This window comes from Haliotis asinina, chromosome 4, assembly GCF_037392515.1.
Source record: "Haliotis asinina isolate JCU_RB_2024 chromosome 4, JCU_Hal_asi_v2, whole genome shotgun sequence".
Lineage (NCBI taxonomy): Eukaryota > Metazoa > Mollusca > Gastropoda > Lepetellida > Haliotidae > Haliotis > Haliotis asinina.
Window position 1 is genome coordinate 25,068,662 of NC_090283.1, and position 14,515 is coordinate 25,083,176.

General features: G+C 40.4%; 2 protein-coding genes across 2 annotated transcripts in view; one reads left to right on the top strand and one right to left on the bottom strand.

The window, feature by feature from the left end:
- The window catches only part of LOC137282383 (monocarboxylate transporter 12-like), a 56,440-nt gene that overhangs the window by 37,864 nt on the left and 4,061 nt on the right, over positions 1 to 14,515 (bottom strand). The gene's annotated exons all lie outside the window — the stretch shown is intronic.
- Positions 8,495 to 9,449, top strand: LOC137282518 (uncharacterized). Its single transcript, XM_067814276.1, has 3 exons — positions 8,495 to 8,689; positions 8,870 to 8,909; positions 9,040 to 9,449. Exons 1-3 carry the CDS (start codon positions 8,495 to 8,497, stop codon positions 9,447 to 9,449), a joined length of 645 nt encoding a protein of 214 aa, XP_067670377.1.

A 14,515-nucleotide genomic window follows, 5' to 3' on the forward strand; every position in this document is an offset into this window, starting at 1 on the left:
TCAAACCAATCAGTATTTTCGATACGATTGTTAAGCTTATCGTATTTACCATGTTTGTAACGCCACACTTGCCAAGGAAAAACCATTTTGGTGGTGACATTGATGACTAACGAAATATAAGTTCCTCTATGATCACTGACTTTCTCCTCAAATTCAACAACGCCGCTGTCTCACTCAGATATGTCCTCACTTACTATCACAGGGTCTATTGGCGTAGCAGTGGTTCTAGTCTTGTAGGTTCTTTAATTTCATTGTATAGAATTTTTCGTTCAATTAAGTCGACACTATTTAATTGTCTACTTGAGAGCAAATTTTCATTTATATCCCCAACGATCATTATCTTACTGGTTGCATCTAAGGCTGTTTCTACACTTTGGTCTAAACGTTGCCAAAATGTTTAGTTAGACTCAGGTCTGTATACATCGCCTAATATTAAAGGTTTTTGTGGAAGAAATAGCTTGATCCAAATCGTTTCGTCATGAATATTTTCTAAATTTTCCATCCTTTTAAAGGCTAGTTGTGTACTTACATATATCATGGTCCCTCCCCCTAAAAAAGTATTTTTATCTTTTCTGACCGGTTCGTGAAAGTTATCCCATAAGAGATTAGTGTTGTTTAAAGTCTTATCCAGGTGTGTTTCAGCAGGGATACTCTATAACAGTCTCTATATAGGCTCCCTGGTTTCAGTGAAACAGACAATGTGATAGTCAGAGAGAACGTCACTCAAGTAACTTGTGGCGGATAGTTCGTGGATTTAAGTGAAAGAAATACATCAAGTGCTTGTTCAGTGTCATGGTTCAATGGGCCTGGATTTGTCTCCACGTCCCCTGCAAGCAGTAGCAACAACAGGAGGACCATAGCTATGTTGGCGCTACAACTGACATTGTAGAAAGCAAAGCAATAGATCCACACAGTACCTATTGCAATTAGTTTCCAAGCTGAACAACTTTCCAATTTCGTTACAAATTATCCTCGGAAGAAAACATTGCGTGATACACGAAAGGAGTGGATGGGCCTTTTATAAGTATTGCTAGTCACAAGAAAGTAAGATTCTTTATGGATAACAACTTCTTTACTTCTTCTGTACTTGATGCATCGTTTCAGTATGGATTCATATACCGTTGTCAAACAAAATCATTTACACTAGAATAAGTTGTTATCCCTAGATAATGTATATAGAGATGTTGGGTTTTGTAAATACACGTTCTGTGAATTTGAGATCGATCAAATCAAAAATCATCTCAGCAGAGATGGCGAACGACTGCGTGACTGGAAAGTGTCATTCGTCCAAGTACAAAGCAGGACCTGAAAGAGTTTGCACCAGTTTCCGTCAAATCCAGTCATCCGAAAAAAATGGATGTAGTTTGTTTGCAACCCATAGACAAAAAAACTTGTCACGTGTACAAGTATCACACCTGCTTAATTACATAATGTGGCAGAGACAGGACTCCGGTGCATGAGTCATAAATCAATTTATTTTGTTTATGGCGTATAGCCTGATAGGTGTTAAGTTCAAATTGCATGTGGTTAATGATTGAAACTGTCTATTGTATATTGTCTTTATCAGACAGGCAGGCAGACATACAGGTGTCAATAAACCAGACACTGAGCTTTCCCTGTGACAGAGGCTGCTCACTACAATCAGCAAGCTTGTTTGTGTAACGAGTAGATTATTTACTTGTTTGTGTACACAACCAAGAATAGACTACTGCTCACGACATCATACTCCGAGCATGCATACTGTTTCAAGCTCCGCGAACCTATTCACTGCGTATGCGTTATGGGCGCAGCGCAGCACAGCTGTTGAAACCAGTTTTCCCCCCACCGCTGGGGGGAATTTAAAGAATCGTTTGAACTCCGATTTCGCGGGCTGTTTTTTCATAGCGTTTTTTCAACTTTATAGACTGAATTGGCACTTTTCATTATTTGTTTCGGTAAGTGCATACCTAAAGGTATCAGAATCTGCAAAGTTGTGTTTTACGTTGCATGTGACCTTTAAGTGATTACAAGGGTTACATGAAACAATACAACTGAAACTTCCTATCGCCGCACGGTGTTGTCTTATATCATGACACATTTGGCAAATGCTGAGAACAATATGTAGTAAATGTATCCAAGTCGCACACATGATAGGAAGATTGGATATAAACAGAATAATTACATTTTTCTTTACATGATTCATCCCATCTATATTTTAACCGGCAATGCAGATCTGATTTCAGGTAGGGGTTAGGGTAGAGCAGAAGAGTTTTGTGGACAGGATATAGGATTGTAGGATTGGTACTATCGATAGACCAGTAACAAGGAGCAAGAAGGCAAAAGAAGTGAGTATATATACAACATGTGTATAAACAGATAACGACAAAACCATTGGACTTAAACATCTCCCGTTGCGTGGACAATATCTACTGACTTTCTGGTGTTATCATGGCTGTATCAGTATAAACAGCTTATCTGGGAATCTGTTTGTTACGAACGTTTCTACTTATCCAGGTCAGTTTCACATGTAATCACTCGTACTGTACCGTCAATTTCACATATAATCACTCGGACTGTGCCGTCAGTTTCACATGTTATCACTCGGACTGCACCGTCAGTTTCACATGTAATCACTCGGACTGTGCCGTCCGTTTCACATGTAATCACTCGGAATGCACCGTCAGTTTCACATGTAATCACTCTGACTCTACCGACCGTTTCACATGTAATCATTCGGACTGTAACGTCCGTTTCACATGTAATCACTCGGACTGTACCGTCCGTTTCACATGTAATCACTCGGACTGTACCGTCCTTGTTACTATCTGGGAGTTCACGTATGTGTATTCTCTCGTCGTATGACCAGATTTTCCGTTTAGTTTTCAGATCTCTTGCTGTTTTAAAAAGTTTGCTTCCGTGCTGGGTTACGTCCTCGTTAATATACACGGAACTTCGTTTGTGTCGTAGGTTTCTCCTGTTGTTGATGACCTTGTGTCGATCCCAGTAACTGACAAATTTTACAATTATCTGTCTGTTTTTACCCTGTGATTACCCTCTTCCATTCTCATTCATCACAGATTGGTACTGTGAATTTCAAGTTTTAATGTGCACATATTTTGGTAAAAGGACGACTTGGATATCCTCTCATTCTGTTTTTAGAGTGAAACTTGGAACTTGGTAAGAAACGTACCGACCAGCAATGAAATCGCTTAGTTGCTGTAATATATTGAAGTTGCTGTATTTTCAATACAGTCAATATGTACAGTCAATATTTTGTATTGAGTCTTGTTTAGATGCACCTCTCCCGTGTAGGATATCTATGATGCTTACGTTACTAGTAAAGAAATGTTTATCTTTGCGTATGTGTTGGTATATTTACGAATAAGTAGCGATAGACATCTTTGGTCACGTTGGCATGATGGGTTTTCGACTAAGAATCAGTGCATATCTGCCTTCAGGTTACTACATTCGAATCTTAGTCCACACATCGTTATTTGTAAGTGACGTGGGCCATAGTTTGCATACCATTTGAAGCCTTGTGTAAGAGGTCTATCCTGGTTCATAAGACGATTAAAATGTTTCACAGTTCGTGCATTAATAATTGTGTCCCTTACATTATTCCAGTCCTGAACAACAGAGGGGTAAATGACCGGCCGTGACTGACGGACCTTAAGCCTTCTGCTCTGAGGTTGGCCGAGTCCCGCAAATTATAGTGAGTCCCTTCTGAAACAGAAGGGGGTACTAACAGTGATAGATATGTGGGTGTCCTACCGTTTTTCATTTTGCAAAATAAACTCAACCGATGACAGTATCGGCGTTCACGAAGGGAACTTAATCCAATTATGCAGACAATTAGAACAAGTATGCACGCTGTTTTGTGTATTGGGGCAACGAGTGCGTCTTACCCGATGGTTGGGAAGATAGGCCTTTCTAATGATAAATTATATAGTTTTGAGAAAGGTTTCTTTAGAGTATTTGCTGCTAGTCGTAGAAATCGGTCATTAATGTCGTCCGGACCTTTAGCTTTCCTAATATCTTCAGATAGTAAAACATCGCTTACGCCGCTTTCTGTAACATGAATGTCATCTACAATTACTATGCCAGTGTGAAATGGGTCGACAACTGTCTGGTTCTGCAACCGTTGATTGAGACGTAAAGTAACTGTTAAGTTCATTTGCTATGTCCATCTCAGATTCAATCACAACATTACCTAGCATTTAGGTGGAAAACCGTTTGGAGTTCTGTTGTTGAACGAGTGACCACCATGGTTTAGAATTAAAATCGTTAGATTTAGATGATAGTTTCATTTTGCTTTTCTGACTTCAGATATAACTTTGTTCCTACGAAACGTAACGAAAAAGCGTCCCAGTTTTTTATCGCTTTTTGACCGCTTGGCAGTTTTATGGGCCCGATGTTGTTTTCTCTTGAGTTTCCTGATGTAACCATTCATCCAGGGTTTGTCTTTGGATCTAATTGTTACTTTCCTGTGTGGTACACACTCACTGACGATTGTATTTATTACATCTGTAAAGTGTATAAGCACATCGACATAGTTTCCTTCGCTGAATAGTAACTCCCACTCAAAATTACTTGTGTATTCATTTAGAGATTTACTACCAATTCTAGAGAAATCGTACATGACTCTGGTGTACGCCTTTTGCCTAGATTTTGGAATACCTAATGAGACAAATACTGGGAAAAGGTCACTACAAATTGGAGCAGAAACTCCCGATTCCTTAACTACAGACGAACAGTTGGTGGAAATCAAATCTAATGTTTTACTGTTATCTTTGTAGGTTCGGTGATAACTTGTATGATAAATGGCACATTTATACATAACGCAATTAAACGAATATTCGTGACGCCTACTGTACCCATTCCTAGTGTTCCTAAGGGAATCACTCGCTTAAAAGGCATGGGGTTGACAATACCAACCCTCACACAACACAACATCTGAGTAAATAAACGAGTTCGGTACACCGAAAGGATCTTTTACATCATCAGTGGTTAAGAGAGAAGTTTACAATTAATTATTATAGCATGTTCCCAATACAACTATCTATCAAAGTACATACATGTCACATGTAGATTCGTACACACGATACATTGTTCACGATACACATTCAAAATTATGACCCGTGAAGGTCCCGGGGTAAAACAGGTCTTCAGCAACTCATGCTTGCTATAAAAGGCGACTATGCTTGTCGTAAGAGGCGACTAACGGGATCGGGTGGTCAGGCTCGCTGAAACTTGACACATGTCATCGGTTCCCATTTGTTGGTCACTGAATTGTCTGGTCCAGACTCGATTATTTACAGACCGCAGAAAAATAGCTGTAATATTGCTGAGTGTGGCGTAAAACTAAACTCACTCACTTTAAAAGTATACCACCTAATGCGTTTATTTAATACTCTACACATCATCGAGGTGGACATTCATGCAATCTACATTCTATAACAATCACAAAACAGAATAATGTTCATCGGTATTAAATGAACAATCTAAACAGTAATACAGAGTATATGAAATATACATTAAGCATGCCACGTTCCACATACATCTGAAGACCCATAAAGGTCCCGGGGTAGAATAGGCCTTCAGCAACCCATGCTTGCCATAAACGGCGACTATTCTTGTCGTAAGAGGTGACTAACGGGATCGGGTGGTCAGGCTCGCTGACTTGGTTGACACATGTCATCGGTTCCCATTTGCGCAGATCGATGCTCCTGCTGTTACTCACTGGATTGTCAGGTCCAGACACTTTTATTTACAAACCGCCGCCATATAGCTGGAATATTGCTGAGTGCGGCGTAAAACTAAATTCACTCAGTCAGCCGAATAGACCTGAAGGTAATGCCTGATGAATTAAAAGTAAGACAAAATATGATAAAGATTTTAACAAAGTAGAGGAAAGGAAAGGTTCTTACCCGAGTGAAATGACTAGACAGCCAACGATTGTTTTGTGTTGTTGTGAACTTGCGATTATATGATTTAGTTTGACAGAAACAACGATGTTAAATGTGGACAATTGATGACCAGCTTCAAGTAGGCCACGAAGGTTGTACACGGGGCACACGCGTGATTTGACCAACGAGGAATACCAACAGCCGTTTGTGTCAATGATCGTTATCAATGTGACCCTTGGCTGGTTTAAAATTGAGGAACGAGGTCTGTTTGCCTGTAATATTTTCAGTTTTTAATACCATAATGTCATAAAATATTGGTAAGGCTTTGTCTAGTTCCTCACGTGGTAATACACTTTGGCATCGAACTAGAGAAAGTAAGTAATAAATGTGTTTTTTCACAACGGAGATGAAAATGTACACATGGTAAGACCTAAGAACCATTATCTAAATCCGTAGACTTTCGACTTTGTCGTGGCCCAAATTCAACTCTTTAACACAATCGGAAAACAACTCCGTCACAATTTCATTTCTGGACATGCCGTGAAGTAACCAGTTACAAACCAGGGATTAGATCTCACACAAATGTTTGTTACTACTTATCTCATAAGGGTTTCTCACCAACGTCAAGAAACTATATTGATGATTAACCAATGTGATATTTCAGATACGTCAAACGTAAGTATGAATACACCGCAATGAACGCAGAATGCAAGCTGTTGGATAACGCGCAAACGATCAATGTCCTACCACTGTCCCATCGGAACTACAGTAAGTAAGTTTGGTTTTCAGCAATAATTCAGCCATGTCTTCTCAGGAGGACGACCTTTGTGATTTCAGTAAACTTGTATTTTAAGTGCAAAGGATATTTGACATTGATTAATTTTGACTGGAAGTACCAGTGAATTGTTAATTATCTAAATGAATAAAGGTTGATTATTCTTGTGATTGGAAATATCAGTGAGTTAACTCATATGTTATCACGATGCCAACGTACCATGCCATCAAGAACCAGCTACACAGGGACCGTCCCACCCGTTCCTAAGTTCCGGACAGACCATCGCCAACGACTTTCAAGGAACAGATGCCGGAGAGCAATTATTCCATTCACATCAAAATGAAACTGTCACAACCATCTCCTGCCGTTACATCTAAATCCCGTCTACACTTCCAAATCAAGCCGTTATTTCCTGTACAAATTTCCACACCCCAATCCAGCCCTCACATCCAAGTCAATCTCTCATCCCATCCCAAATCCAGCATTGATAATTTTTATCTAAATCAATACCTTACATCCAAATCAAGTGAGTGAGTTTAGTTTTACGCCACACTCAGCAACATTACAGCTATATGGCGGCAGTGTGAAAATAATCGAGTCTGGAACAGACAATCCTGTGGTCAACAACATGAGCATCGATCTGCGCAAATGGGAACCGTTGACATGTGTCAGCGAGCCTGACCACCCGATCCCGTTAGTCGCCTCTTACGACAATAGTCGCCTTTTCTACTCGGGTGTTTGTGGGTCAAATCCAAATCAAATCCAATCCACAATCCAATACACATCATCGCCCCACTCCTAAACCTATTCCACAACCTCCACAAGCAGTCCTCACATCCCAACACTCATATCTGATTCCAGACCTAAATCGTGTGCGTGTTAATGTTAAGTAAGATAGTCAGGTTATTGTACCACGTTGACATACTTTTATGTAGTTTGATTATGTTTATGCCTTACATACTGCCACCTGTGAGTATGAACCTTAGCTGCCTAATTCATTCCAATTAAATTCGATATCGAAACAATAAGTCTTATCAACTATAAACTAATGAACTATAAACTATAAACTATAATCAAAAACACTCTTAAAGAACAGCAATGACCGTTCATGATCGTTCCTGACAAAGGAATGCACATTGTAACCTGATATAGGTGTGTTTTTCATGGCATTAAATATGTGGAACTAGGGCGAGCTACGCAAGTCTGTACCTTAAAATGTGTGTTTTAGTCTTCTGGATCGTTGATCTCGGGAGGCTTGGGATATGCATGCATTTCCCTAAAATGTCCTGCATGCAAGTATACAAGTAGGCAGGTGGGGAATTCAATCTATTCTAAAATATTGCCTATGTAGTGGAGAAAAATATTCTGCTTCAGAGGGCGTGGAGTGACCAATTCTGCCAACAAGACAGTGAGCATGTAACAGTCCACTGACTCAGGTCCTAATCATACAGCCAAGAATCCAGTCAGTAGATCAACAGACAACCCTCGCACCTACATCCAAACGAAGCTTCCTCCTTCTAGCAAGTGGACGCATTCGGAGAAGTATTACTGAAAGGACCCATTACATGACTCTGAAGTCTCGCCTTTTACCTCCTTCCAGAATGCATACATTGTGTTACCATATGATCTCAGTCTAGCCTCATGCGTGCATGTTTTGAATAGCTTCAGTAAAGTACCGCATTATCACCGACAAGTGTGCCACACTGTGCACTTTAACCTTACAGTCGATAACCTTTTATTCGGCGCACCTCTAGAGGAAACAACCTGTGTACAAATATAAACAGAGGACATAAGAGCAGCACGACACATTGATATTATATTCATGTCTTACACCATGTCTTGGGCAGCTTTATTTGTATGCCTTTTGAAGCCTTGGAGTCTTTCTGGAATTATTATGCCAAATCCGACCATTAGTACAAATACGCCCAGCCTGCAAAATGACATCACACTCCTGACGCAGACGGTGACAAGTCTTCAGTCGACCACTGGACAGCTGAAGACAGATCTGCTGGCAGCGAAAAGCGACCTCGTGAAAAATCAACAGACCATTCAGTCAATGCAACAACAGTCAGCTGCTGAAATTGCTTCCCTCAAAGCTGAAATCCAGGCAATGAAGGCTGAACTGCAGCAATCATCGGATGAACTGAACCAGGCGAAGTCAGAACTGGATATCATGACACAAAATGTATCAATAACCCAGGATGTGCAGTCAGTCAAGGAACAGGTATTCAATTTGTCCAAAAACCTTGGTGAGTTATCTTTACATATTAGTCATATAAGTAAGTTTCATGCTCAATTGATTTGAGCCACACGGGCACATGTGGCATTTCTCGCCATTACCTTGTTAGTATACCACATTTATTCAACTACATTATTCAGAATCGAAAACCAGAGATGTGGCTTTTGAGGCAAGCCTGCTTGAGGGTGAGCAGACAACCTACACACCCCTGCCATTCAGCAAAATCCTCTACAACTCTGGGGATGGATACAATCTGACCTCCGGAACATTCACAGCACCCGTCTCGGGCACATACATGTTCTGGGCACAGATAGAAAATATTGAGCCAAACACCTACATGAATATCTGGATCATGAAGACTGGGAGAGATGATATCCTGTCCTCTGGATGGGTAGCAACTGACACGACTATTAGCGATGCTGTTGCTAATGCGCAGACTGTCCAACACTTAAATACAGGCGAGGAGGTCTGGGTGGAGATAACCGTGGAACACACACTAAAGGATAGTGATGCATCATACTTTGGTGGAGTTCTGTTGTCAGTTCACTGACGGTCCACAACGAAGAATCACGTGTTCAAAGACTACATGTGTAATGGTAACGTGAACTGGCGTCAGTGTGTCGCCAAAAGGATTTTGTGATTGAACTGGTACCAAGTAAAGGAAGCTAGCACTGAACTAGACAAATACAGCAAGTTATTGAGTGATTGATAATGAGAACTCAACTGCCTATGACACGAAAACTGAACTGTGGTGATTAATGACCACAATATCTTTCACTGCATAATCCAACAATTATAAATCGTTTGATTTACAACTGCTGATATTAGGGATATCGAGCAGGAAGGGGAAATAAAATGCGGGGAAATATTCCATGAAGTTGGTAATGTTATATGTAAATGAATGAAATTACTTTGCCATAGGATTGTTACAATGTTTGCATCATTCCTGCTAATAAAAACTTGAATTATTGTTTATTCACATTACTATGATAGAACATGTGGCATTTAACATCTGTAAGCGCAACTGGTCATCTGTAAGGTGGATATTAGGCACTTAACAATGTTTTATAATGTATTATTACCATTTCATGCAGGGGTAACTTCGTTTCAGGGATGTTCACAGAACAAATCTCTGGAATATTCTGGACATAGATAGATATGGACAAGAAGACATCAATATCCCGGTCACGGCAAACTAATCTTCATGAATGTGTCTACTAATTATACATGTCAGTGTTTTGGTGTGGAAGGAGACTATTGTAAGGTTTTACAGTTCTGCTCTGGAAAAGAACACTTGCACCAAATTCAGTTGGGATCGAACATGTTGCCGCGGAAATGCTCATAACAGCGTGTTTAATTCTTCTTACGAGGATGCGTATGATAAAAAGATAAGCGTCACCTGTTGCCATAGCAATGCCCATAACATCGTGTTTAATCCTTCCTACGAGGATCTTTATGATAAAAAGACAGACGTCACTTATTCCGCCCCTTGGGAAAAGAATGAAGTCATTCATTTCTGCTGCTGGCATTGACCTTGAAAATACATCTCCTTCCCGTATTCTTTCTTCTCTTCCTTGGCACCTGGTTAGACCACACGTTCTCACAATGACAAAGTTTAAAAATCAGAAACTAATGAATTAAACCAGTTTAGTCCAGGAAAAAGTAAATATAAACCTTATTTGCAGGTGGATCGAAGGATGGTAGCGCAGTGGCTTGTATCAATGAAACTGGATCAAGAACAATATGTTCCATACCCGATAACAGCTCTATAATTTCGGCAGAAGCAAACGTAATATGAACAGCCCTACAATATATTAAAAACACGCTAAATAAAATTAACATATAATCTTTTCGGACTCTCTTTCGTGCCTTCGGGCGACTGAAAATCTTTCTTGAAAACATCCACTTTCATAAGAAATTAATGAACTGTAGAACGATCTTGCTACCGGCCAATACGACACGTCTTTTGTTGGTTACCCAGCCACGTTGGTGTTTGTGGGAACGCCATGGTCGACCTTGTTGCTAAGGCAAACACCTAACAAATCTGTGACACCAATTTTATCCCATACTCTGATTACAAAGCTAACCTACATGCACGACCTTATGCAAAAGAAGTGGGGCCCCCGATTTGGTATCAATAAACTACATGAAATAAGTCAACTACCGGTTACACCTGCTTGGATTGTCAGTCCAAGGAGAGGTTTTCATGTGACGATGACGTATTGATCATACGGGATATACTCACAAATACTTGCTAATAGGTGAAGTGAGTGAGTGAGTTTGGTTTTACGCCGCTTTTAGCAATATTCCAGCGATATCACGGTGGGAGACACCAGAAAATGGGCCTCACACATTGTACCCATGTGGGGAATCGAACCCGGGTCTTCGGCGTGACGAGCGAACGCCTTAACCACTAGGCTACCCAACCGCCCCGCTAATAAGTGAAGATCCTCTGTATCCCTTGTGTTGCGAGAGTTACCGTCAAGCATATCCAGCTTGACTGTGTTTATTTCTCCACCATTAGGGATAAATATTTCAATGTGAACTCACTTAAGGATCTTTTCACCACTGTTAAGTTTCGTTTAATTATTTTTATTTAACTGATTTTAAAAGAAATTGATTTCCTTGATGAATTCTGGTTAATATCTTATGTAAATAGATACATTTTAGCGACTGGTAGTTAAGAAATACAGTTCGTTCTACCACCATGTACAGTGTAATAAAGCACACTTTCGCCCTGAACTATTATAGTTAAAGCACGAGGACGCTCGCGTCATGAGAGAGGGCCCATGATTTCCTCAGGTTCAGGGGTCCGTGTAGTACTTTTCAAATTACATGGGCTTATTTGTTACAATCAAAATTATATAATAATGATAACTAGATATTTCTATAGCGCTAGTGCGCAGTTTACAAACTCCTCAGAAACTTTGTTGCAAGCCTGCACAAAAACTGGAAAAGGTTCACAATTTGTTTCGGTGAAAAAGTGCGTTTTCAACTTTGACTGAAAAGTAGTCAGTTCTGTGGTGGATTTGATCTCCCGTGGAAGGCTGTTCATGAAAACAAGGACTGCTCTATAGAAACTGTGGTCGCCAAAGCGTGTTTTGCTGGGTCCTTGAACTCGAAAAGGACGTTGTCCTCCTGAATATATTCAGAGACTAAGCGTTAGTATAAATAATCACATGCGCATGACATATCCGCCATTGCACACTTCGCTCTGACACTTTCTATGAATAATAAAGTACCGTATCTTGTCTACACAGACGGTTAAGTCCATGCACATTTACAAATTCTCTCAATGTAACATTTAGATAGCATCGCGGCGTTCTATTTCAATGCAATGTTTTAAATATTTAAATGTATCTAGATCGTGACGTGATTGGTTAGTTGGTTGTTTAACACACAATCAGCAACATATCAGCTTTATGTCGGCAGTCTGTAAATAATCTAGTCTGCACCGACAATTCAGCGATCAGCACGCATTTCGGATACGACGATGTGTCAACCAAGTCAACCAATCTTACCACCCGACAGTCGCCTTTTGCAACAAGCATTGGTTGCTCAAGACCAATTCTCACCCGGATCTTCTCGGACTGAAATGTTTATAGAATACCTCGAACACATAATGACTTGTCTGTGGAAGGGTAGCCTGTATCTTTCGACTGTACGTGTCTTAAAAGGGTTCTGAATATTTTGATGTAGACCAAAGGAGCAGAAATTACTTTAAGCAAATGATGTAAATATAATCAAGCTGATTAGTTCGTGTCGAAAGGTTAAGACATTTTTGGATCCGTGAAGGTCCCGGGGTAGAATAGACCTTCAGCAACCCATACTTGCTATAAAAGGCGACTAAAGGCGACTAGTGGTCAGGCTTGGTTGACACATGTCATCGGTTCCCACTTGCGCAGATCGATGCTCATATAGTTTATCACTGGATTGTCTGGTGCAAACTCGATTATGTACAGACTGCCGCCATATAGCTGGAATATTGCTGAGTGCGACGTAAAACTAAACTCACTCACTCACTCAGCCCACTCCATGGATATGTTTGTTTCAGGGTCTGACAAACTATTACGACTGAAACACACAGGCTCTCGTGTCATTGCGAGGAGTAAAGATTTTTTTTTTTAAATATGAAAAAGTTGGGATGACCCCCGACTTGAAACGCTTCACAGTACAATATCTGGGCATGATGTACTGAGAAGAATTCAGGTCGGGGGACATCTCAAAATTTGATAAGTAAAAAATAATCCCCTGGCAAAGACATGAGCGCCTGTGCTAATACAGTGTTTAAGAAACAGCGTCAGTACTTACACACCAGAGTGTTCTATGTTCACTTTTGGCGAAAACTATTGAGTGAGGAAGCTAGCATCTCCATGCTAAAAGAATATTTCAGCCTAGAAAGTGCTTTTACATTATTTTCTATCTATCAAATATTTATTAGTTCCATTGTATCGAACTCGGGTCACTTCCTTCAGTTTTTGCCAGATTACACCTTCAATTGTTACCATACAAGATTTCACCTTCAATTGTTACCAGATTACACCTATATTCATAAGGACTTATTGTAGTTCCATTTACCATGATGTTTTCCAAAGTAGTACCGAGTACTTTACTTTACAAATAATAAAGGTTGGAACGTGATGTGTCAGGTTTCTAAATAGATATATTGCGTGATGATTTTAGTTACCCATAGTGATGTTTATATGTACTTTACAGAAGAGCGAGTCGCAGAAATGTTAATCAGCAGTAATATTATCCTGAACAGTCCTCATAAACAACTTTTACCCATGAAGATCCAGGTTAGAAGAGATCTTCAGTAACCCATGCTAGCTTGTCGTGAGAGGCGACTATTTTATAACGGGATCGGGTGGTCAGACTCGCTGATTTGGTTGACACATGTCATTGGTTCCCAGTTGCGGAGTACGATGTTCATGCTGACGATAACGGGATTTTCTGGTGCAGACTTGATTACTTACAGACCCGATTACTTACAGACCCCCACCATATAGCTGGCATGTTGGTGAGTGTGGCGTAAAACTTAACTCACTCACTCACTCGTTAAACAGCTCTATAACTGTATGCAGATCGCTCTCTTTATTCTTTCGGGGTGGTGGGGTAGTCCAGTGTTTATGTGTTCTGTCCTCAGTAATATCACGGCGGGGGACACCAGAAATGGCTTCACACATTGTACCAATGTAGGGAATCGAACCCGGGTCTTCGTAGTGACGAGCGGACGCTTTAACCACCAGGGTACCCCACCGCCTAACGGCTTGAGAAATAACCTGAGATTAGTAACGCGGTTATCGACCTTTTCTTGCCATAAAAGTTCAACACACGAATGCCGGAGATATTATTTCACAAAGCACCCATGTCACGCGCACCGATCTATTTACGTATCAGACAGCAAAGCTGAAACAGAAATATGATCAGCCTGCAATGAAAAATCTACTTTAACCCACTGTACAGTAATTAAATCGCGTAAGAATTTGGATGCAAAAAAAGTTCAACTATTGCATACAATCTTTCTACTGTGTGGCATGAGGATTTAGCCCAGCGATAGGGACCAAGCACTAGGGCGTTATAGTCGTTCTGTTCATGATGCCAAACGCGAGAAAA

Bases quoted from the DNA above. Each gene is read 5' to 3' on its own strand.
- LOC137282518 (XM_067814276.1), top strand. From the start codon at position 8,495: ATGTCTTGGGCAGCTTTATTTGTATGCCTTTTGAAGCCTTGGAGTCTT. The intron at 8,690-8,869 runs GTGAAAAATCAA...CAGGATGTGCAG, and splicing joins TGGCAGCGAAAAGCGACCTC to TCAGTCAAGGAACAGGTATT. The intron at 8,910-9,039 runs GTGAGTTATCTT...TACATTATTCAG, and splicing joins CAATTTGTCCAAAAACCTTG to AATCGAAAACCAGAGATGTG.